Source organism: Rhinoraja longicauda, chromosome 17 (assembly GCF_053455715.1).
Source record: "Rhinoraja longicauda isolate Sanriku21f chromosome 17, sRhiLon1.1, whole genome shotgun sequence".
Classification (NCBI taxonomy): domain Eukaryota; kingdom Metazoa; phylum Chordata; class Chondrichthyes; order Rajiformes; family Arhynchobatidae; genus Rhinoraja; species Rhinoraja longicauda.
This window is the reverse complement of record NC_135969.1, coordinates 46,400,257-46,426,538: the sequence shown is the minus strand read 5'-3', so window position 1 is coordinate 46,426,538 and position 26,282 is coordinate 46,400,257. Positions and strand designations below refer to the sequence as shown.

The following is a 26,282-nucleotide window of genomic DNA, read 5'->3' as shown; positions in this document are numbered from 1 at the left end:
AACATTTTATGTTTGTACAAATTTTATTATCTTGCTGTGCCATAGTATTTCCCAAAGAAAACATGCATTTCTAAACTATGCACTTACATTGAAAATGATTGTATATTCAAAAAATTATTGAAGTAACACTCAAAAGAACTGTTTTTAATTAAAATCTTTCCAACATTAAAAAAAAAAGATCCCCACAAAAAACATAAGCAGCTTTATGTGAACCTGACTGGCATTAAACAAATCTATTGTCACCAACAGCAGCCTAATTTTCAACGTTATTTTGGTTATTATTTACTACTAGAGTAGTTTATCGAACTCTGAAAATTTGCCTGCAACTTTGTGTGGTCACCATTTGAACATTGTGGCGAGAAGAGATAGACATACAAGGTGGTTCTGCTTGAACACAACAGTTGCGTTCCTAATAAACCTTGCATTGCAGAAAAATGTCATTATTGTCAATGGGGAGAAAGGGTTGGAGGCAGGAACGTTTCAGACTTGCAACAAGTTATTTATCTTGCACGATTTCCAAAAAATAAAGGACTTTTTATTAGTTATGTTGGATGAGATCAGGCGAGGCAAGTGTAGGAGAACACAGGATGAAAGGGTCTGAAATGCCAAAGACCACATCTGAGGGAAAGCTAGGTGGGCACGGTTAGAGAGAGGGAAGTAGTAAGTCTGTGACAGTGAGAAAGGGCAGCTGAAACAGTCTGCTGAGGTTGTGGTTTAGTCTGAAACAGCAGCTTGGGGTGGGTGTGATCGTTGCTGAGAGCTGAACATATTCTGGCCACGGACCTCCAGGACAAATTGGCATAGGATGGCTTTCCACAAGGGCTGCTTTAAACCAAATCAGGGACCAGACCCAACCGCACACCATTGAGTTAACATGTTTTGCAAATACTTAGTGCAGCACCAAAGCAGAACCACTACATTGATATGTTTGTGAACATTAGAGTAGCACCAGAACAGAACATATTCCCAATGGCCGTGAAACCATCACGGTCAACACGTATCACTAAAGAGACTACTTCCATATTTCCCAGGTTAACTTCCTTAGTTCATTTTCAAGTTTACTAATTACGCAAATCCAAGAAACACATTAAGCAGCTTGCTATTACAAACAAATGGCAGAAACCGATCAACCGCTAGCCCACGACCTGGGGACTAGTACTGGTTTTCACTGAGCTCTTTCACAGTTTTCACTATTGCTTTTGCATCAATCTCAAACCTCTCCAGCAGCTCAGCTGACGTAGCACTGAATGCCACCCCAGAGACTGCCATGCGGTGCACTTTTACCACAGGATCCAGAGCAACTGCAGCTGTCACCGCTTCACCAAGACCTCCTGGAACCAAAGAGAACACACTGTGATGCCGATGGTCCAAAGAATGGATGTATTATAGGATTCAGTCACATTCAGCCGTTGTTAAATTTAATCAAACATATTCAAACAAAGACCAATTGCACAATGATAGTAAAAACACAGAAGGATCGGGGCATGCGAACAGCCAGAAATTGGGCTCATTCCAAATCTTTCCACCGCAGCACAATGAGCTGCTGCCTCACAGCGCCAGAGACCCAAGTTTGATCCTGACCTCGGGTGGTCTGTACTGAGTTTGTACATTTTCCCTGTGACCTGCGTGGGTTTTCTCCGGGAGCTCCCACACACCAAAGATGAACAAGTTTATAGGTTAAGTGGCTTGGTAACATTTCAAATTGTCCCTAGTGAGTGTATGGGATGATTGTTGGTCAGCGCAGTGATCTGAAGGGCCTGATTCCGCGCTGTATCTCTGAGCTAAAAAACAATTGTCAGCCTAGAAACAAAGTTGAAATTGGAAATAAAATAATAATTTTCACGTATTAAGAGATGTTTGAAATTGGGTTGAAATAATATTTTAAAAGAATTTCACCATCTAGGAGTGCTGAGTTTTCCCTCATGATTCATACAGAAGGCCATCATATATGTAAGATGTCGTGTCCATCATAGATGGGCAGAAGCAACCCTACCAACCTCAGCTGCACACTTCTGCTTACAAGAAGCTGGATTCTGTTCTGTGACATTAGGTTGCAACTGTATCAGTGATAGTGCCAATAATTAGAGAGAATAAAGTCTAACTCTCAACTCACCCCTCTCAAGTTAACTATGAACATGCAAACATTTGACTCATTCCATAAATTATACAAATAGCTGAAGCCAGAGTTTCATCCGCACATACCTTCGCTTGTTCAAATGGATTTTAAAATCTTACCTTCATAATAGTGGTCTTCCACAGTGATAATCTTCTTCAGTTTGGTGCATTTAGTACAATAAGTGATCGTTTTATCATCAATCGGCTTGATAGTAAATGGATCAATCACTCGAATGTATATACCTGGAACATCAGATGCGTTTTAAGGCAAATTAATTATATTACACATAATACAAATATCTGAACAGTTTCAAACAATTAAAAACAATTATTTCAATGCAAGTGCGAAAAATGTGACTACGTGGAATATGAGATGATTTACAGCCTGCCCCAGTTCCACTGGTCCTCCAATTCTTTGATATCCTTGTCAGAAAATGTTATCCTGCCAAAATTGTACCTTTTCTTGCATTACCATCCTCTCCCTTCCAAACCACCCTCTCTTCCTCAGCCCTGTGCTTCCTCCAGCTCACCTCCTTTGGCATATCCTGAACTGTCTTGGATTAGCATGATACCACATCATTAGTCACTGAACTTTATTACCATCCTGACTTTGGCTATTTCTTCTCAATAGTAGTAGCTGTTTGCATAAAGTACAAACTTTCACAGTGGCATAACAATCATAAATTTACATTTATATCTGTTTACAAATTATGCCTTCATTTCAACCAAATAACACATGTTCTGATGAAGGTCATCAGCCTGCAATGTCTTGTCTTTCTGCCTGAAATGACCAGTGTCTCAAACTTTTCTTTTATTTCAGACTACCAGCGTCTGCACTTTATTGATTGGCAATGCATGTTTCCTGTTTGCATCAATTTCAGTGAGAGTGCAAGTTAACTAAAAATATATATTTTCTGTTCATACTTGGGTCCACATCTTTGCTACAATTAACAAATGGAAAATAAATAAATGGAATAATTTCCAGTATAACCACATTCAAGCTTTTAAATTGCTAGTCAGTGATGTGATGAACAGAAATTTGCTGATGCGCACATTCACTCAGAAATCCAATCCTTGCTTTAGTGGGTCTCACTTCAGATAGGGTCACAAAACTTGTTTTTAACAAGTCTGTGGATTTTCTGCAGATGCTTGGTGAAACCTGAACCTCATACAAAAGGAAACAGGGCACTGTCAGAGGTTTTGCAGTTCTATAATATTCCCAACACACCTATTTATTCAATATCCTTTTAATTCCACTCACGTTAATTGATTAGGGTGAAGGAGGGTGTAACTTTGAGTGTGATTAAATCACAATGTAGGATGTGTTATATTTTATAAAATGTGTCAGAACTCCAAAGACGTACAGGTATGTAGGTTAATTAGCTGGGTAAATGTAAAAAAAAATTGTCCCTAGTGGGTGTAGGATAGTGTTAATGTACGGGGATTACTGGGGCGGCACGGACTTGGAGGGCCGAAAAGGCCTGTTTCCGGCTGTATATATATGATATGATATGCAATTATTTGGACAGAAAAGGTATATTGAAGAAAGTATCTGCTGGAGAGGAGGAGACGTGCATGTGTAGCAGTTTATAGAAGCTAGTTTATAGTTACCCTCTTCGGCCAGTTGAGCAGCTGCAGCCAATGCCTCACGCATCGTCACGCCCGCAGCAACAACCGTTAGCACATCCTTATCGTTCTTCCGCAGAACCTGCCCAATTAACAACCTTCTTTGTCAACTGTCACAACCGGCTTTTAATTAGTCATTTTATCTTCGAGAATAATACTCTAAATTCTCCATCTGTAGCCTCCAGTGTAAACAAGGGAGATCAGATTAGCCTCTAGGTTAGACTGTGCTGCTATTTTCAGAAGATAAACCTTGAATCCCACTATCCTGTATTGACCAAAGTATTTCTGAATGTTTTAATCAATTAGCTGAGATAATTTATTTATTGAGACTTTCCAAATAGTTTCTGAAGCTCTGTGGAGTAATTGTGTGTACGTAACCTATTAAACTTCATAAATTCATACGTTATAAGAACAGAATTAGGCCATTCGCCCCATCAAGTCTACTCTGCCGTTTAATCATGGCTGATCTATTTTTCCCTTTCTACCTCATCCTCCTGCTTTCCCCTGCCACCCATGGGTCTCCACTTATGCTGTGTGCCCTGGGGATTCCCACACGCCGCTGTGGTGGCTGTTTAAGTCTATGTTTAATCTTTATGTAGTTATGTATCTTGTTGCTTTTTTTTGTATGATTACGGTAAATCAAATTTCATTGCACCTCGGTACACATGACAATAAAGGACCATTGAACCATTAATCACTGCCTTCACTTGCATGCCATCTTTCTTTCCACTAATGAGCTCAGATTGATTTCTGTTTTCAACTGGTACTGTGGAAAATTCCACACTACAAGTGCTGGCCCAATTTGCTTTAGATTGGAGCTTTGGGATCTATTCTTAACTATTTAAATTAAAGCAGATGAGCGTACATGATATGTGATTATCAGTACAAGTACAACATTTAACTTAAGCCGAAGGTCGACACAAAATGTTGGGAGTAACTCAGCAGGACAGGCAGCATCTCTGGAGAGAAGGAATGGATGACGTTTTGGGTCTTGACCCTTCTTCAGACTCTCCAGAAATGCTGCCTGTCCCACTGAGTTACTCCAGCATTTTGTGTCTACCTTTGATTTAAACCAGTGTCTGCAGTTCTTTCCTACACATTTAACCCCTTGAATTCTTCAAATTAATGGGACGATGGAAAACATGATTTGCACAGTGCAACACCAAACTTTAACAGACAAGAAACAAAACGCAACATACAATGGATCACGAAAGGCCACAAATGTTTTCATACTGACAACCAAATAAGATAAACTTCCAAAAAATTACAATCTTGTTGAAAAAGGATTCTTCTAATAAAGTCTGCTTGCTTACAGCTGGAGTGATGTGTTCCATTTAAACATTAGGGTAAATGAGAAGCTAATACATAAATATTTAATAATGATTTTCGCTACACTGCTTACCTTAGCTTTTCCAACCTCAAAAACTTCAAGATTTTTGTAGATTACTGTAGTCTCTGGTCGACTGGTTCGAATGAAGCAGATACCCTACGGGGTGAAACCGTGATTTCAGTTCAGAAGTGAAACTTTATTAACCGTTTCAAAAACCCAGTACCGTACATCAAGTGAGAAAAACAACTGAACTGTTGCATCTGATGCAAGGTTACATTTAGCTCCACCCCGAGACCGAGGACAATCTCAGCGGACACCTCAGCAGATTGATGCAAGATCATAATTACATTTCAAGGTCGTTACTTTCCCACGAAGCATTTTGGGACAACTTGCACCCAACTCTGTTCTTATTTTCCAATAAACAAGATCAAGTGCTTTCTTTGTAAATCAAAGTAGTATTTGGTCCAAAATAAACCTGTCACAACTGTTCAAGCCCAAGATAAACCAAATTTCTTTACAAATAAATTTATACTGGAACTGCAAATTCCTTTCAGTTAATTTTGCTGCAAATTTGTAAAGTGGCAACACATCATATTTAGCCACTCAGTGGATTACTGAGATCAGAACAAAAACAGTTGCTATTCCCTCCCAAACACAGTGATTGTGGAAAATTAAGTGTTGATCTTGGAGATTTGACATAAAAACTGAAAATGTGAGAAGTACTCAACATCTGGGCAGCATCTGCAGAGAGAGGAACGGAGTCAACATCTTTAGCCAATGAGCTGTGGAATGGCTTTACACAAAGCCTTGCCACTGCTGAAAACTTTGTCACAAAAGCAGAAGATGCTGGGATTACTCAGTCCGTCAGCCAGCGTCCGCAGAAAAAGAATTAAAGTTAACATTTCAAGTTGAAGACTCGTCCTCCAAACTGAGGATTTTTTACGTCACACAGAGGGTGAAGGGGAAATGGATAGGACAAAGGGATTATCTTTGATTGGATGGGATTTATATTGCCTTGGTGATGAGCCGCTGATGAAGCCACCTGGTTAATAGATAGCATGGGAAGCAAACAGACATGTAAACGCTGTACACCATAGGTCAGAGCTACAGAAACTGGTCAGCAAATTAGCTGTGACAGTAGAGATAGGAAAACCCAGTTATTGAAGCTGATGGATAAGCTTCTGGAGTTCTGGGACAAACAGAGAAAGAGAGTTCCTTGAAACGGTTGAACTTGACATCGAAGGCAGCAACACTGGGCATGTTGCCACTGTACAAACCTGGGAGAAGGGAATTTGTTCGGAAGACAGGGTAGAGGAAGTATAGTTGAAACTGTTATGGACATTTAATGAATGTGTGTCAGTAAGCCATCTAGGGACAGAGAGGCAGTGATTCAAGAAAGGCAACAGAAAGGCAACAGAAGAGCCAGGAGATGGAACTGTAAGATTTGAGAAGTTTTCCCTCATTCTGAAATCAACACAAAACCAAAGAGCTGCAGTTTGGACATTTTAAACGGGAGACTGGGGCTGGTAGCGGAGAAAGGCTGCAGTCAGTTTACCAAAGGATGTCACAATCTGTGGGTCCTAAAATGGCTGCAGGACCTCGTGACCAGCCACAAAAGGTAAAAAACCTTACAACCCAGTCTCTAGGTTTCTGCAAAGCCACGGCCAGAACAAAGGATGGGTATTGGCCATGCAGAAACCTACGAAACCAGGTCGGAGTCCAGACACTGGGGCGCTGACATCAGCATACTCACAATGCCCCAAGCCGACCTAAACAGTTCATCTCAGTGAGGGGGCACAATAGCCCATAGAAAACTACCTGGTAGGTGATGGGAATCCAGTTAACACCCATCACCTCACAACGAAATCCCAATTAACACCGTCTGGCCATCCCCGGTATCCCCGAACATAAGCGCAGATCAGAAGAAAACCTCATACATATCTTTTTGAACAAAGAGATTCCAAGATCTGGCGGGAGATAGGACGGGTCAGAAACAGTATAACTGGCCACTACTTTTGGGTGAAAAAGTTAAGACGGACAGAGGCAAGAAGCGCAGAGAAAACCGGGTTCGAAGTCAACTGAAGTCAAGAAGAAAGTCGGAAAGAAGAACGGATGCAAGAGAGAGGAACAGGCACGCAACTCGAGAAGAAATACTGCAAAACGAACAGCCAGTAACCCCAGTAATAGCCCCATGGTGAGCATGCACTCCAAATTCTGCATATCCTGGACATAGTTTAGTGTAGAGGGGAGGGTGGTTTGAATAAACGTTGGGTGTGTATTAAAATATGTGTTGGTCAAGGTTGCGATGCGTCGTACGTTCCCCATCTTACAGTCGTGTATGTGTCTTGCAGAAGTGTGTCTAAGAATTCATAAGTAAAAGGGTATTCGTGTATATGTTTTGTGGAACTGTGTGTTTCAAGAAATCAGCGAGAAAGGCATTCGGGTATCTGTCCTGTGGAACTGTGTGTGTTTAATAATTCGTAGTTATAAGTATTCGTGTGATTCGGTATGTGTTTCATAGACAGGTATTATAGAACTGTATAAGTATTCATGGACAATAGTCCCAAATGCTGAATAAAAGCCTTTTCATTTAAACCCTGGTTTTGAAATCTGGTCTGGTTGAATTTTTTCTGCACTATAAAGACCTCCTGCACCTACCGTAAGGGGTGAGTGGGTCGAACCACTCACGGGGAACCAGTGTGCACGGCCTGGTCAAGGGATCAGAGCAAGGCACGGGGACCTTAGGTCGGGCGAAAGCTCGGCGCAGAAACCCCTTACAGAACGCAGATGCAATAGTGAAGCAAATGCAACAAACTGCAGGAAGCAGTCACTAATTGACCAGACAAGCCCGAGTAAGACTGAAACTGGACTGTCGCACATATCGCACAAGCTGGGAGCGTGCAAGTCCCCAAAGCTCCACTTTTCACCCGGAGAAAGACACATATCGCACATGCTGGGAGCGTGCAAGTCCCCAAAGCTCCACCTTTCACCCGGAGAAAGGGTGGAGGTGAAGCGGTTCAGTGTGAGAAGAGATTGGAACAAAGGCAACTGATTGCTATTTCACTTGAAAGGGCCAATGGTGTCCCTGGAGGTTACATCTCCTACATGGGAAAACAGTGGAAAGTGGTGATTAATGGAGATAAATGAGCTAAAACTCACTTTCAGAATTCCAACCTCTGCAGTTATTCAAAGTGACATTGCGTGGTGTATTGTCGTCAGCTCTCCAGAGACCAGGTTAGGGGGACAGAGTGGGGACTGTGGGAAGAAGGGACCATAAAAACAGACAAATTGTCTTAAAGATGGTTTGGAACCGTGCGGCCTTAAAGGCGGTGAATTAAAGTTTGCAGCCTCTACCTTGGTGTTAGCAGCCAGTTCCACTGCACGTTCAGTTGAGACAGCGTCGCTTGGATAGAAGATTGTTGAGGTGGGAATGGCACGGAACAGAGCCAGATCTTCCAGGCCCATCTGTGAAGGCCCATCCTCACCTGAAAAGAATCAGCAGCATTAGAAACAACCCACTGACTTTTGAGGAAAGGTTTGGATTCCAAGACAAGGAGCGATGTTCCGTGCACTCACAGGTAAAGTACGGCCACTTACACAGGCGTTGGACTGCTGCAAACTCATACCCAGGACTTGAGGAACACCGCAGGGAACAGCAAAGGGGTGTTCCACGTGAATTAGAAATTAGTTTAGAAATATTTAGATTAAACTCACCAATTGAGACACCACAGTGGGATCCTACGAGATTAATATTACTCTCAGAAATGGCTGCCATACGAATCTGATCAAATGCTCGGCAGAAGAAAGTTGCAAACGTGCTGGCAAACACAACTGTCCGGTCCCGTGCACAACAGCCCACAGCGACACTCACCTGTGATCAAATACATAGGGCCAACATTAACTCCTCAGCCAAATGCCTGCTGTACAAAAGCTCTGTTTTCATTTGCTTTATCATCTACAGATTGCGAAAAATCAGACACCCGACCCCAAAAATGGTATTTCTGAATTAGTTTAATCAAAGATCATAAAGGATGTCTTTTAATCTTGTCAGAACATTCTTACTACAAACAAACATAATAATTCCATGCTGCTACCAGTGTGAATGCTCGTGCAATAACAAAGTAGCAGTGGTGCAGCCCAGGAACACAGGCTTGGCTTCTATTGTAACAATGATGGAATTATCAAACTATCCCAGCACCTCATCAGTCTCAATCTCATCATCATACACAATTTATTTAGGTTTTAGTTTTAGATTTAGAGATACAGTGCGGAAACAGGCCCTTTGGCCCACCGGATCCGCACCCACCAGCAATCTCCGCACATTAACACTACCCTTCAATTTAAAAAAATGACACCAAGTTAACCTACAAACCTGAACGTCTTTGGAGTGTGGGGGAAACCGAAGATCTCGGAGAAAACCCACGCAGGACACAGGGAGAACGTACAAATTCCGTACAGACAGCTGTAAGCGCTGTAAGGCAGCAACTCTACTGTTGTGCCACTGTGCCGTCCAGTATTCTAATTTCTGCTTTTCTTTCATGACTAGTACAGGTGTCAGAGGTTATGGGGAGAAGGCAGGAGAACGGGGTTAGGAAGGAGAGATAGATCAGCCATGATTGAAAGGCGGAGTAGACTTGATGAGCCGAATGGCCTAATTCCACTCCTATTCCTGATGACCTTATGACAAAGTAAGTACTCCAAGTTACCATGTTCTGTTCTGCAATGAAACATTCAACAAAACGCTTGGGATGTGCTTTCTTGAACAACTCGGAGAAAGTGGAGTTCTTGGTATCACCATCGAGAGCGATGACGTGTTTGTTGGCATGACCCAGCTTTGTCAGTGCAGTTCCATATGCCTTCCTCGTGGCTACCTGGAAAAACAATAGCCAAGCAAACACTCAATTAAAATAATTAACACCCCATCAATCTATGATGAATTAATCAATCTGTTTATAGTTCATGCTGCCATTAGGCTGCTCTTTCAATAATGAATAAGACAGTACCTAAAAGATATTTGTCGTTCATTTGCGCTGAGATTGAAGAAAATACTTGTGCTTCGCGGTGGCTAGCTTGCAGACATGAAAGCAAAGTTCTGCTTGTCCTGCAGAGATTATCATAGAGCTCTAGGGGCTAGTGGAATCAAGGGATGTAGGGAGAAGGCAGGAACAGGGTACTGATTGTAGATGATCAGCCATGATCACAATGAATGGCAGTGGTGGCTCGAAGGGCCGAATGGCCTCCTTCTGCACCTATTTCCTATGTTTCTATGATGGTGAATACGCCTGAATACTGCAGCTTGGAGCACATTTTTCTCTTTTTCAGTGGACAGTTCAAACCAGCCTCCTCATTCAACAGACCATCTTTCTCAGTTTCTGCCACAGACACATCTTCCCCTCCCATCCACTTATGGATTCAGAAAGGAGCCTGAAAACCCCAGCCTGCATCTTCAAACACTTTTAAATACCAGACCATGTTACCCAGAGAGCCTGCCCAAGGAGAGTAGTATTGATCAGTGCGATTGTTTACCTTCTCCATGTGTTTGTATGCGGGTGGTGCGGATAGTTTAATATTTTCGATACAGACAGCTGGCGCATCCTCCTCTGGCTGACCTGGGGCAAGCTTCTTCTTGTTTGTGATTCCAGCTTTGATTGTATTAATAATTGCTTCCACTTGATCCTTTGGAACGGCTTTACCATGCCAATTTTCTTTATCCTCAACACCTGAAAAGATGTTAAACTTTGAAGGTGACACACTACATACACAGAGTTCAATCTCTGCCAAGATACAGTAGGCAGAAACATAGAAAATAGGTGCAGGAGGAGGCCATTCGAGCTAGCATTACCATTCATTGTGATCATGGCTGATCGTCCCCAATCAATACCCCGTGCCTGCCTTCTCCCCATATCCCTTGATTCCACTAGCCCCTAGAGCTCTATCTAACTCTCTCTTAAATCCATCCAGTAATTTGGCTTCCACTGCCCTCTGTGGCAGAGAATTCCACAAATTCACAACTCTCTGGATGAAAAAGTTTTTTCTCACCTCCGTTTTAAATGGCCTCCCCTTTATTCTAAGACTGTGGCCCCTGGTTCTGGACTCGCCCAACATTGGGAACATTTTTCCTGCATCTAGCTTGTCCAGTCCTTTTATAATTTTATATGTTTCTATAAGATCCCCTCTCATCCTTCTAAACTCAGGTGAATACAAGCCTAGTCTTTTCAATCTTTCCTAATATGTTAGTCCCGCCATCCCAGGGATCAATCTCGTGAACCTACACTGCACTGCCTCAATTACAAGGATGTCCTTCCTCAAATTAGATCAAAACTGTACACAATATTCCAGATGTGGTCTTACCAGGGCCCTATACAACGGCAGAAGAACCTCTTTACTCCTATACTGAAATCCTCTTGTTATGAAGGCCAACATTCCTTTAGCTTTCTTCACTGCCTGCTGTACCTGCACGCCAACTTTCAGTGACTGGTGTACAAGGACACCCAGGTCTGGCTGCACCTCCCCCTTTCCTAACCTAACTCCATTGAGATAATAATCTGACTCCATTGAGTCATGTCAACCACCCCCCCACCCCCCAAAAGCTCACAGTAGCACAGATTTACACAGTGCAATCATGGTTACAGAGAGCATGCATTAAATACGTTCTATCAATCAAGGACAGGTGAATTTTAGGAATAACGTGACTAGTAAGGAAACTGGCTGAAGATTTCTTACTCTGAACTTTATTTATTTTGTGCTTCTTTCATTTGAAGGCAGAGTCCAGTTGAAATAAGGAAACATTTCACCAAAATGTATTGTGCTGTACTGTAATTATCTTGTCATGAGTCATGCAATTTATGGGCATTTCAGAACAATTTAGAATTTACACAAAATGGACATTTGTTTACACACAATTGTATTGACAAATTCATTGAAAGAGCTAGGAGAAAAATCAGTAAATTATTTAAAGAATCCTCAATGATTTTGTGTTGTTTATTTATTTTCCTTTGTGATTTGCAGGCTCTTTTGTCCCAATTACTAAACTCAATTTCAGGCACTTGAGGCACAAGTCTGCAACCTCATCTTTCAGCGAATCAGCCATTGCTGCAGTACCATCCCACATTGCTGGTGGACGGGGCCCGATCATAATGCCACATAACCTTCACATTTCAAGATCAATTCAGGCTGCTTCGAAGAACATCACCAATAATCAGCTAATCGTGGATATGCATAACATCAAATTTGCAGCAAACTCATTTGGTCCAATTTATCTCCGCTGCTCAGTTTCAGTTTAGTTTATTGTCACATGTACCGAGGTACAGTGGAATTCTTTTTGTTGCCTTCTAACCAGTCAGCAGAAAGACAGAAGATGATTGCAATCGAGCCATTTGCAGTGTGCAGATACATGAGGGAATAACGTTTGGTGCAAGGTGAAGCCTGCAACTTCCAATCAAGGCTGTTTATGATCACTCTCCTATTCTTTTATCTAATTGTACGAGTGAATCTGTTGATCATAAAGCATTATCTAGCTTCCCATTGAAAGTATTTATGCTATTCACCTTAATCACTCTAATGGGTCAAGCCGCTGTAATTATTAGTGATTTACATTTATGGCCCACAGTGCTGGATTTCTGGTGAGTGCAGTGAATTTTCTTTTTTTGCGTGCTATCCAGTAGTGGAAAGACAATGCATGATTACAATCGAGCCGACCAGTGTACAAATACAGGATAAAGGGAATAACATTTAGTGCAAGATAAAGTCCTGTGAAGTCCGATTAAAGATAGTGAGAAGGTCTCCAATGAGGTAGTTGGTAAGTCATGGCCACTCTCTCGTTGGTTCAGTTGCCCAATAACGACTGGGAAGAAACTGTCCCTGAATCTGGAGGTGTGCATTTTCACACTTCTGTGCCTGTTGCCCGATGGGAGAGGGAAGACGGAGTGACCGGGGTGAGATTGATCCTCGATTAAGCTGCTGGCTTTGCCGAGGCAGCGTGAGGAGTACATGGAGTGTTACTGTTAGTGCTATCTTTACCCAGTAGCATAATAGTTTTGATCTGTCAAATATAGATCACTTTCCAAGACAAAGGTAAAGTAGAATCACAGAAAGTAAGTATTTCAGGTACCTTCGATGCCTTTTCCTTTTAAGGTCTTAGCAATGATAATGGTTGGTTTGCCTTTGATCTGGGTGGCTTGCCAAAAAGCTTTGCAGAGTTCATCAACACTGTGTCCATCCACAACTTCAGTGTGCCAGCTGAACAGAAAGGCTCAGATTCACCATTATATCATAATAACCAACACAAATACCAATCCAAGTAGCTAATCCTAGACAAAGTTTCAAAAGCATTCACAATATTTGTACATATTACGATGCGAGGAAGTTATTTGCCAGACTAGAGCATTGGGCTGGAAGTCAGTGACCCGGTCGGTGTGAGACACTAGTCTCTGTCCCCTCCCTTTTCTGCAGTCCCAGAGATCAGATGGACCCCCCAGGCATTCAAGACCTGAGAAACCACACCCCCCTCATTTCCGGCTATAAAAGCTGTTCATGATTTTTCAAATGACCGACACAAGCATTTAAAATTATTGAAGTAAATAATGTTTAAAATGTTGTTAAATTAAATATATTTTAATTACATTACATAAACATGTATAAATACTGAAAAGCATTAAAGCACCATCCCTTTCCATTTGTCAGCGAGAGCAGAACAGTACAACACAGCCACAATGATTGTCCTGTGGTCCCTGTTAATGTCACCAGGAGGCAATTCCACAGTGGGAGTTAACTGAATGCCCGAATACGATCCCAATTACAGCAATAAGCTGCAAGCTCTGGCCTAACATGTGACTGATTAATTATAAGGAGTACTATCTTACCAGCCAGTGATGCATCCATCTCATATATGAACATTGACAGTGCTCCCATGCTTTTTGTCACATCTTTTTTTTGTCATATTTAATCTTTCATGTTTATGGACAATTGGAAGGGACCTCTTGAACAAAAATGCACTTTCAATGTACAGCAGCACCTCCCCAGCCTAATGAAGAACTAAGCTCAAGGTTTTCCTCTTGAATTTAAGGGATGTATTTATTGGCCATCCTATTGAAGTATCAATATTTAAAAGACAAAAGATAGTTACATCTGCCCTCTAATCCATCAGCCAACACTTTTAGTGCCACAGCTGAAGGTCAAAATTAAAAACTTACCCAAAAGATTCACAACGTTTCTGATAGATGTCAATTTTATGTTGCAGAGGAGCAGCTTCACTTTGACCCAAGCGGTTCACGTCTAAAACCGCCATCAAGTTGTCAAGCTTGTAGTGAGAAGCAAAAGCCATGGCCTCCCAGACTGAGCCTTCCGATGATTCCCCATCTCCCAGTAAACAGTATACATGGTAACTGGAAGCAGAGGACAAGAAACACCCATAAAGTACAAAGCACCTACATTACTCAGCTCTGACCGTAGCATTCGAAAAACACTGGTTAGTAAATAATCAGAATAAAAAAAACAGCTTTCTGTACCCTTTCTTCAAGATTAACTTGCTCCAAAACATTTTCTCTGCATCAATATTGTGAAATTGCTGTGATTTCTCCCAGATGAAAACATTTCCTTTGTTTGTGTTGGATGGTGGAGGATTGCCCTCAAATCTCATTGGTTTAATTTAACCAGGGCAGCTTAACAACGGTGACAGAGACAGCCCTAATGACAAGACCAATCAGGATTGATGCCATCCTTTATGCAATTTCTCACATTGTCACTGAGATGTCCAGTAGTTTAGCCACAATACAATATTTAAAATTGAGTTTCAAAGTTTCATTAAAATATTCAAGTTTGATACTTAATCAAGTGTGTCACAAAAATGTCATGTAACCATATGTCTAAGTAAAAGAATTACTCTGAAACAAATTACAGATCCTAATTATTAACACACATTGAGAATGCTTGTACAGAATCAGTGGTGGCGTTTACAGAAATGAAATGTCTGCATGTAAACACCTGTATAAAAAACTGATTTATGATCGGAAATGCTGCCTCATACTTTAGAGAAGCTTTTAAAGATGGGTACCTATCTTGAATTGATACATTTTAAGAAGACCGATGATCTAGTACAAAATGGAAAGTATATGAAGAGTAAAGCAGAGCAGATGCTGGAAGTCTGAAATTAAAACAGAAAATGAAGGAAACATGTAGGCAAGAGAAGGGTTAATGTTTCAGGCAAGAGAAGAGTTAATGCTTCATGCTGGAGAACCTTTGTCAGAACTAGGAAAGAGATTAAAAAAGGTAATTTTAATCTTGCTCAGTGCTGACAAAGGACCCCTGACACATGTTAACTGTTTCTCTGTGTAGATCTGTCCTGCTGAATGCTTCCACCATTTTCTGTTCTCTATCAGTGCACAGCAGATCTTCATTACACATGAAAATAACAAAATCACTGTGACCAAGCAGTTTAAGGAATGGATCAGACTTGGCATGTCGCCACACTCCTCTGTTTACACAGGTTGTCACTGATTACAGTTCCCACCTATCACACATGACTGAACAATTTCCAGCATTAAAACAATAGTTCAGCAGTTATCAATCTGATTTGGTAACACAAACTGACAAAGAGAACATTTGTGAATTTAGGCTATGTCTGAATAATCTGTTTTGATATGGAGAAATGGCTGTGGATATTCAACGTCTACACCAGAGATTAGTAGCGAATAAAGGCTTAAATAGAATTTGCAGATGACAGTGTGGCCATAGAGGATAAGAGCAAGTGGCATTTACTTTGGAACTTTAACATATTGAGAACAAAAAAATACAAAGTAGATATTAGGTCAGAGCTTGGTCAAAGTGGTCAGTTTTAAAGAACATTCTAGCAGGAAGTGGTAAAAAGACAGGCGTTTCAGAGTTTAAAAGCCTAAAGATTCAAAGCCAGAAATGAGAGGGAGGAGGAAGGGGAGTAGGCAGAGGGTAGATCTGTAGAAACTTTTATGCTGCAGAGTTTTCAGTATTTTAGGATGGAACTTCACAAAGGGGCCAATCTATATGACAAAACAAGAATTCAAGTTGGAGAAAAGGTTAGATCACTTTGGTTCTCAGAATAATAAATGATAAAATTATTTTCTTAGTAGAGCAACAAAAAATGGTGGATCAACAAAGCAAATGAAAAGACACAAAGTAATCAGAAAGGGTAGTATAATTTTGGTTGCAATTTCAATAGGGTTGAGACAATAACATTGTTCAATTGCACGATACGTTCGTTGGAGCCTTTTGCAAGCTGTTTCAGATATCAATCTTCAAAGGATGCATTAATCTTGAGGGGTGTAGTACAGATATAAAATACACGATGAAAGCGCGGTTTAAAGATTTAATTATGAGCAGGTTGCATGAATATCGTTGATATTCTAAGGTTCATGTTTGAACATGGGATTTAAAAAGAAACGCTTCTGACAAGGTTAGAGCTGAAATATTTTCTTTTTGAATGGGAAACTGTAGATATCATGAATTTAACATTGGAGCATGGCTACATAGGTGTAAAATCAGAAAGAACATTCCCCCTCAAAGCTTAGTGGAAATTTGAAACTCTATTTGCAAAAAAACCCATGTTCTGGATTAAATGGAAATTTGAAGCCAAGTACCGATCATTTACCAGTTCAAAGTTGAGGAACAGATCAGCCATGACCTGGTAGAGTAGCTGAACAAGCAAGAGACTGAATGCCATCCTTTCGCTCATTTTGAAAACGAAAAGATCAGATGTGTGCAACAGATTTTGATAAAGAGTAAAAATCGATGCCTGGCTGATGATTTGAAAATTTAAATTTTTGAATATGAAATAAAAACAGAAAATAAATGGGTTTTTGTAGAGTTTGATATAAAAATGATCACCTGGCTTTATCGAAATGCTTCCCGGTGTAAGCCATTCCGGCGGCGGCCCCCAGACCTTGTCCTAAAGATCCAGTAGCAACATCAACAAACTCCAGTTTCTGAAAAGACACAAAGTACGACTTGGGAACATTTACAAGTAAAGCAACGACTCAAAGACACAGGGAGCGGACGTAAATGTTTATATTGCTCCAAAGTGATTTGCAGCATTTTTTACTTTTCTTTGTACAATATATTTCCGTAAAGCAGCCACCATGGGTATGATCAGGCCTTAACAAAGACAGCTGGTTCAGAGCCTAGGGAGCTGAAATATTCCAAAGTATGTGAAGATGACATTTTGTTGATACTCACTGGAACAGGGTGCCCTTCAAGAAGGGAATCCATTTTCCTCAGTGTCAATAACTGATCCAGATCCAGGAACCCAAGCTCTGCCCAGACCGCATACAGTATCGGAGCTGCGTGACCCTGAAATTAAAATTAAGAATAATCCCATTACAAAGTTAAACTTATTTACATTAAAGCAACAGCACTGATTATCACAAAGTATACAAAATAAAGCAGCCCAAATTTCATGAAAGCTTGCCTCACTTGTAGTCTATATCAGCCTCAGCTCCAAACGTAAAGGGCCTGGCCACCACCAATTATTTTGGTAATCGGCTAAGTAGTAGGTAGTCTGGTGACTACATGCTGACGAGTTTTAGTGTGGGGAATTCATGGGTGAAAAGCCTAAGGATTTATGTACATTTGGAAAGGCAGGGACCAATTGGGTATAGTCAGCATGGCTCGAGAGTGCAAATCCTGCCCCAATAATTTGACTATTTTGAAGAAGTAACAAAAAAGGTCCATGAAGGCCAGGGAGACATTAATAAGGCTTTGACAAGGTTCTACGTGGCAGGCCGGTCCATAAGGATAAGTACAAGGGATCCAAAGAGAGCTGGCTGAGTCCAGGAAGACATTAAGTGAAGGAATATCAGGAACATCACGCTGACAGCATCAATGTTTACCTTTGAGAGTACAAAGCGATCATTGTTGGGATTCCGGGGTTCTTGTACTTTTAATTTCATGACGTGGAAGAATAGGACAGACATGATCTCTGCGGCACTGCAGCATGATGTAGGATGTCTGTAAATCAAACAACAAGGTAACTCTACACAGTTCAGGGTCTGGTACTGACACAGCCTGTCCAACATGCCACATTTCCTTTCAGAATAGGCAATTACCTTAGATGTGATAATCTCAATTTGTTTCCCCATACAAAGCTGCAGTCATTTCAACCAAAGTGTGTCCTCTGCTTTATGAATTGCATTATTGAAATGAAGTAGTATTTCAAAGCTAAATTAATAAAACTGTTATACGTGTGTGATTTTAGCGACAATAAATAATTTGGGAGTATATAGATTAAAAATTAGCTAATCTTTGTTTCATTAACTAATTATGAAATGAAAGCAAACCCCTTTCTAAATAGCAGGCCTTTGTTTCAAAGCATGTTTGGCATATATCTTTCATCATCATATATATACAGCCGGAAACAGGCCTTTTTCGGCCCTCCAAGTCCGTGCCACCCAGTGATCCCCGCACATTAACACTATCCTACACCCACTAGGGACAATTTTCACATTTACCCAGCCAATCAACCTACATACCTGTACGTCTTTGGAGTGTGGGAGGAAACCGAAGATCTCGGAGAAAACCCACGCAGGTCACGGGGAGAACGTACAAACTCCTTACAGTGCAGCACCCGTAGTCAGGATCGAACCTGAGTCTCCGGCGCTGCATTCGCTGTAAAGCAGCAACTCTACCGCTGCGCTACCGTCATACCCCATTCAATTCCTTATTTTAGGAGTTGCCACACCAAAGAATAGGTTATTACACACATAATGTTCATTTAAAGAGTCGCTTTCCCTGCAATAGGGAAAAAATGTCTTAATACTACCAATCAAATGAGAAACTGTCAATGGACAATGCAATAATTTGTATTCATATCTGGCACAGAATGCAGCCACTGATTGGATATTGCCTCAATCACCAGATTGAATGCAAATCATTAAAAATATATTGCCCATCAATAGCTAAATATTTATTATCTGGGTTTTACTTGCTGGTATGTTAAAAGGAAATGTTGGCAAACCATATTGTCTTCAACTAATGAAAAAAAAGTTAAAAGTTAAATAATAAGAACAATTCTTTGCTTTTAGTAAGAGAAACGTACATTGTTTCACCAGATTAATAGCGTTGCACATTTCTGTTGCTTTTAGTAAATAATCTCCATGCAGGTTAGAGCTCACTGGCTCAGTTCCACCACATGAAATCCCAAATGGAACTGGGTTACATAAGGCACGTCACGTGTTAAATATTAATGCTTCACATGCTCCAATCTTGAGCAAACCTTTCATGCCAATACTTAACCAGTTGCCATCAAATCCTGTGTCTTGGTAAACTAAACCTGCAACAATACACAGGCAATAAGAATAAAGCAAAACACCACATGAGATATTAAAGCAGAAAACTAATCCCATTTCCCATGCAATCTTCTTTAGGGTTTTTAGAGAGAAATTCGGGTCGATATTGATTCAACATATAAAAAAGAGGCATTGTTATTAAATTTAGAATTGCTATCAATGCTCCACAGGGCAGGCATGAAATGTGGAGTTAATGGTTCAGAAATCCAACATCCTGCAAGGAGAACTTGGGGAATATCTGAGAGAGGTTGGAAGCCTTGGAGATTGAATAATCAAAATATGGTGCTCCCAGCTAAGAGAATCTGAAGGTAGCTTGTATTTGCAGATTAGTTGCCTGGGTAAGAGATGAACACAAACAAGAGAGAGCAAAACAATACTGGAACATTTTTAAGAACGTATACCATTCAGGAATACCTGTTCCTTTTGGAAATTAGATAATCACAGCATATACTTCCATTTACTTTTAATCCATTTTATTCTATCAACTTCCTGGCACTATATACATCACACTTTGAATCAAGTTTCAGACACTTCTCAGTATTGAAGGATGCAGCAAACTAAAATGAAACCATACGTCCTCCAATGACACAAATTATAAAAATGTAAAAGTACAAGAATATGAAAATAGCTCAGGCAATAGCTCTGTTCAAACTAGGGCGATAAAATTGAAGTGAAAAGTGAAATTGAACTGTAACTTATATAGCAATACACCCAGGATTTCTGCTTCTTGTCACTATCTCAGAATCATTGCTAGAAAGGCTGGGCAAGAGTTCACATATACGATGCCTCAATCAGTTGGTTGACTCGTAGTGATCCTGGTCTGTCAGCACCCATGGAATGAGAGTTCATGTAGAAATGGGGCATTTATGAATGGTAAAGGGAGAGCAACAAAAATAGAAATTTTAAAACAAGTTTCTTTTCAAAATCAGTTTAAAACTTGAATATTTGTCAACAAAATCCCATGGGTAATAGGAAAACTGCCACTTTCACTGATACTCCATTTATACATAGTTGTATTTCAAACCTTTTTAATTTACTGTAACCTGCCCTTTGAGCTGCAAATCAAATTCCAAAGCCCGACCGAATACCTATCCAAACACATCAAGGGCTTCATTCCTACCCACACAACTAAAGAAAATCTACATTTATGCAATCCATTTTTTTCCATGTGAAACAGGCCTGCATTTTGTAACCATCACTTCTTGCAGCCTTTGTTCTTGAATGTATTGATTACCTTAACCTGACTGTGATGTAACTAGTCAGTGTGTTCTCCACCGTACATCTGTATAAGTTTGAAAGCGTATTTGACTTCTCAAACGTCCGGGAAAGTAGACACAAGCTTTCTATGTAACTCCTTAAATATGCTGGGATAAAAACAAATCACGAGAAATGTACACTCATGGGAACTTGAAACTATTGTCTCCCTTTGATGCACAGTCCCTTGGTATGTCAACAATCAGCTCCATGATCTTGGTAAAGTTGAGAGCAATTTTGTTGTTCTGGTGCAATTCAACTGGATTATCAATCTCACTCCTGTCTCGTTGTTATTGAGGGCGTGCAGCGTAGGTTCACTAGGTTAATTCCCGGAATGGCGGGACTGTCGTATGTTGAAAGGCTGGAGCAATTAGGCTTGTATACACTGGAATTTAGAAGGATGAGGGGGGATCTTATTGAAACATATAAGATAATTAGGGGATTGGACACATTAGAGGCAGGAAACATGTTCCCAATGTTGGGGAGTCCAGAACAAGGGGCCACAGTTTAAGAATAAGGGGTAGGCCATTTAGAACGGAGATGAGGAAGAACTTTTTCAGTCAGAGAGTGGTGAAGGTGTGGAATTCTCTGCCTCAGAAGGCAGTGGAGGCCAGTTCGTTGGATGCTTTCAAGAGAGAGCTGGATAGAGCTCTTAAGGATAGCGGAGTGAGGGGGTATGGGGAAAAGGCAGGAACGGGGTACTGATTGAGAGTGATCAGCCATGATCGCATTGAATGGCGGTGCTGGCTCGAAGGGCTGAATGGCCTACTCCTGCACCTATTGTCTACCCATTATTCATCCAACAATGGTGGTATCGTTGGTGAATGTGAAGATGGCATTGTGTCTAGTGACACAGTAGTGGATACAGAGCACCAGCTGCAACTGCTGGTGGTCAGACCTCCAGGCAGAGGCCCCTCCGCCACTACCCTCAGCTTTCTACCAAGCCAATTTTGAATCCAGTTTGCCAACTCACCGTGGATTCCATGTGTCCCAACCTGCTCTCAGACACTTTGTCAAATGTTAAAGTCTATCTAAGCAACAACCACTCCCTTCCTCTCAATTACTTTCACTACTTCCTGAAAAAAACCTCAATCAAATCCGAGTTCTCAGCCGCAAGGATTTAAGGATCAGACCAACCTTATCTGCAGAGCTCAGAGATTACTTAATTATTCACTTAGCCACAAGGACAGATGATGTTGTTGTTTGACTGAAAGGCAGCTCGATTGCTCAAACAACTAATTGCAAAACATTCATTCAAAATGGAGATCCTTTGTCCAATGCTGATCTCTCCGATAACAGGAAATGTTGGTTTTAGCGTGCATTTCTTGAAGATGGTTGAAGAATGTACTAAGAAGTTGGACAAGTACTGGTGAACTCGCCAGGAATTACACCATCGATCATGGAGACAGACACAAGGAACCACAGATGCTGGTTTCCAGAAACAAAGTGCTGGAGTATCTCAGCGCTAAGTTACTCTAGCACTTTGTGTCCTGTTAAGTGAACCTTGGATCATACTTGTGTTCCCATCCTCTCCCACTGATCTCCGCCGGACCATCAGCACCGTTTGCCGCTCACACGTTAACGCATCGCACCGGGGTTTTGTCAGATTCGCCGCATTGGCTGAAGATCAGCGGCGGCGGTCCTGATCACCGACCCCCGGGACCGGGACCTTCCCCTGCACTCCTCCACTGGGAGCGGACAGTGACCGTGCTCCCCCTGATCACCGACCCCCGGGACCCTCCACTGCACTCCTCCCCTGGGAGCGGACACGGTGACCGTGCTCCCCCTGATCACCGACCCCCGGGACCCTCCACTGCACTCCTCCCCTGGGAGCGGACACGGTGACCGGGCTCCCCCTGATCACCGACCCCCGGGACCCTCCACTGCACTCCTCCCCTGGGAGCGGACACGGTGACCGGGCTCCCCCTGATCACCGACCCCCGGGACCGGGACCTTCCCCTGCACTCCTCCACTGGGAGCGGACACTGTGACCGGGCTCCCCCTGATCACCGACCCCCGGGACCCTCCACTGCACTCCTCCCCTGGGAGCGGACACGGTGACCGGGCTCCCCCTGATCACCGACCCCCGGGACCGGGACCTTCCCCTGCACTCCTCCCCTGGGAGCGGACACGGTGACCGGGCTCCCCCTGATCACCGACCCCCGGGACCGGGACCCTCCACTGCACTCCTCCCCTGGGAGCGGACACACGCAGCGTCCGGGCGGGCGGGCTCTCCCTGATCACCGCCCCGGGCACTGGTGTCTCACACCCCCGGGACCGGGAGCGGACACAGTGACCGGGCGGGCGGGCGGGCTCCCCGGGGCGCTAACAGCCGGGGTTGCGGCCCGGTCCCGGAGCCTCCCGCGTCTGACAGCCCGGGGCTGGGAAGGGTCCGCACGTACCCAGAGCCGGCCTCGGTGGTGGCGCGGATGGAGTGTATCCGCAGCGTGTTCGCCATGTCCCTCAGGGCCTGCAGGGTGGCGGCATCGGGTCTGTGGTAACACGCCATGGCTGCCGTTCAACGTCCACTCACTCCGTGGGCAGCCGGACTGTGCGCGCCCCCGCCCCGGCACGTGACGAGGGCGCCCCGCCCCTGTGACGTACCAACGACCACACGTGACACACCAGAGTCCACCACGTGACGCACCAGCAAAGATACTAGAGGAACAAGATGGACCACTCCGTTGAAATCGCCTATATCGCCTATAAGTGTAGTCCGCAAAGGAGCGTAACGTCCGCCATTTTAGCAGGCAAACCCGCCGTTCGCTCTGCCTCTCGCAGTGTGATCAGTATTTTGGGGGAACAGTATGTGTCATGATACCATTAAGATACCATTAAAATGCAGAATATATCTCATCTATCAATTCACAGATTTTTATTATTTTTCTTTTTAAATGTTTCTGCAAGTTCCTGCCTACTAAAATGGCGCCATGACATACTACGGATTTTAGGGTCGAGTGGTCTATCTTGTTCCTCTAGTATCTTTGCGCACCAGTAGGGTTGCCAACTGTCCCGTATTAGCCGGGACATCCCGTATTTTGGGCTAAATTGGCGACCCGTACAGGACCACCCTTGTCCCGTATTAGGCCTGGGGGGGGGGGGGGGGGGGGGGGGGGTCGCTGTAGGCCCCAATACTGTAGCTACAGACAGTACAGCAGGAAAATAACTGCAGATGCTGGTTAAAATCTGTGCCTACCTTCCGGACAGTGTAGGTCAGGACAGTCTAGGTCCGGAGACCCGGGCGCCGCCTAACAGAGGTTGCATAGCAACCCGCCTCCCGGCCCGGGCGGCCGCCATTGGTGGAGCGGGAGCACATGGCCGCTGGCTGGGTGGTGACGTCACCTTGTCCCGTATTTGGGAGTGCTATAGTTGGCACTCCTACTCACCAGCGCCCCTGGCAAGTGACGCTGGCGCGACCCCCCCCCCCCCCCCCACCCTGGGGTAGTCGTAGCCATTCACTGTACCTCAGCAGACATGACAATGATAAACCTAAAGAGATTTTTAAATATCCAATTCTCCCCGGTTCAGAGTAACCGCCGCCTGTGTCAGGGGTTACTGGGAAAAGGCAGGAGAATGGGGTTAGGAGGGAGAGATAGATCAGCCATGATTGAATGGCGTAGTAGACTTGATGGGCTGAATGGCCTAATTCTACTCCTATCACATGACTTTATTAACCAATCCCAATATTTCCTCATCATTATCCCCGGTGTCAGTGTTTGTCTGATCCGCACTCCCTGAAGCATATGGGATGTTTTTGGAACGCTCAACATTTTCCAAATGCCCCTGTCCCTGTTTACAGAAAGCAGTGAAAAAACAGGCCCACTTTAAACTATGAGCACAGCGATAGGTGGAGGCAACAGAGGGCTGCAGATGATGGAATGTGATAGGAAGGAACCAAATAACGGAGATGGGCTGGGAACAGCATCTCATATTCTGGCAGCATGAGCATCAGTTTATTTAGTTTCGTTTATTATTGTCATGTGTACCCAGGTACAGCGAACAGCTTTTTGTAGCGTGCTATCCAGTCAGCGGAAAGGCTACATATGATTACAATCCACATTACATTAAGTTCTTTAATTTCAGGTAATGTGCTCCATCTCTGTCCCTTTCTCTCTTCTGATCTACCCAGGTCCTCTCACAAACCCTTCATTTCAAGGCCCCAGACCCCCTCATCACCCCTCTGCCACTCACTCTCCTCCCACTGGACCTCTTCCCCCCCACTGTTCCCATCAACACACAATCGGTCTACACCCAAAACATCATTCATTCCTTCTCTCCAGAGATGCTGCCTGCCTCGCTGAGTTCCAACAGCATTTTGTGCCTGTCTTCGGTTTAAACCAGCATCTGCATTTCCTTCCAACACACAATACTTCCTTCATTGGTTCCTTGCTTCCTTTCCGAATTCTACCATTCTACCGCTGCACCATAGAGAGCATCCCTGTGTGGTACCTCAGCTGCACGGAGGCAGAGAGGAAAGCTCTTCAGCGGGTAGTCCAGAGCTCAGAGGACCATCGGAACACAGCTACCAGCCTTGAAGGGCATCTACAACACACGATGCCTCAGAAAAGTCACCAGCATCCACAAAGACTCTTCACACCCCTGCAACAGTCTGTTCGAACTCCTTCCATCGGGCAGACGATACAAGGCCTTCTACGCCCGCACCTCCAGACTCAGGAACAGCTTCATCCCCAGGGCATTCAGAACATTCTGAAGGGGGAGGGTGAACAGCCAGTTGTCGTGGTGCACATTGGCACCAATGATATAGGTACAAAATGGGATGAGGTCCTACAAGGTGAATTTAGGGAGCTAGGAGATAAACTTAAAAGTAGGACCTCAAAGGTAATAATCTCTGGATTGCTATCAGTGCCACGTGCTAGTCAGAGTAGAAATAGGAGGATATTACAGATGAATACGTGGCTTGAAAAATGGTGCAAGGGGGAGGGATTCAAATTTCTAGGACATTGGAACCAGTTCTGGGGGAGGTGGGACCAGTACAAACAGGACGGTCTGCACCTGAGCTGGAATGGAACCAATGTCCTTGGGGGAGTGTTTGCTAGTGCTGTCGGGGAGGATTTAAACTAATATGGCAGGGGGATGGGAACAAGAGCAGAGAGACAGAGGGGTATAAAGTGAGGGTAGAAACAATAGGTGGCAAGGTGAAAAGTAAAAGTGGCAGGCAGACAAATCCAGGGCAAAAATCAAAAAGGACCACTTTGCAACATAATTATATAAGGGGCAAGAGTGTTATAAAAACAAGCCTGAAGGCTTTGTGTCTCAATGCAAGCAGTATTCGGAATAAGGTGGATGAATTAAATGTGGAGATTGTTGTTAATGATTATGATGTAGTTGGGATTACGGAGACGTGGCTCCAGGGTGACCAAGGCTGGGAGCTCAACATCCAGGGATATTCTATATTCAGGCGGGATATACAGAAAGGAAAAGGAGGTGGGGTAGCGTTGCTGGTTAGACAGGAGATTAACGCAATGGAAAGGAAGGACATTAGCTCGGAGGATGTGGAATCGATATGGGTAGAGCTGCGAAACACTAAGGGGCAGAAAACGCTAGTGGGAGTTGTGTACAGGCCACCTAACAGCAGTAGTGAGGTTGGGGATGGCATCAAGCAGGAAATTAGAAATGCATGCACC

At 43.1% G+C, this 26,282-nt stretch overlaps 1 protein-coding gene across 1 annotated transcript; it reads right to left on the bottom strand.

Moving 5' to 3' along the window:
* Positions 1–23,246, bottom strand: LOC144601976 (transketolase-like). The gene is made up of 14 exons (XM_078414651.1): positions 23,040–23,246; positions 17,929–18,046; positions 17,276–17,389; positions 16,928–17,025; positions 14,263–14,454; positions 13,182–13,309; positions 10,598–10,791; positions 9,778–9,942; positions 8,786–8,942; positions 8,426–8,556; positions 5,144–5,227; positions 3,727–3,823; positions 2,236–2,358; positions 1–1,331 (listed from the first exon to the last, which is right to left on the bottom strand). The coding sequence occupies exons 1-14, from the start codon at positions 23,144–23,146 to the stop codon at positions 1,153–1,155; spliced, it is 1,887 nt and encodes a 628-aa protein (XP_078270777.1). The 5' UTR covers positions 23,147–23,246; the 3' UTR covers positions 1–1,152.
* Positions 23,247–26,282: the final 3,036 nt, after the last annotated feature.

Excerpts from the sequence above, each read along its gene's own strand:
- LOC144601976 (XM_078414651.1), bottom strand. The coding sequence starts at position 23,146 with ATGGCGTGTTACCACAGACCCGATGCCGCCACCCTGCAGGCCCTGAGG. Across the intron at positions 10,792-13,181 it reads AAAAGGAAAAGGCATCGAAG|GTGTTGAGGATAAAGAAAAT; the intron begins GTACCTGAAATA and ends ACATCTTTTCAG. Across the intron at positions 8,557-8,785 it reads CCACTGTGGTGTCTCAATTG|GTGAGGATGGGCCTTCACAG; the intron begins GTGAGTTTAATC and ends GATTCTTTTCAG.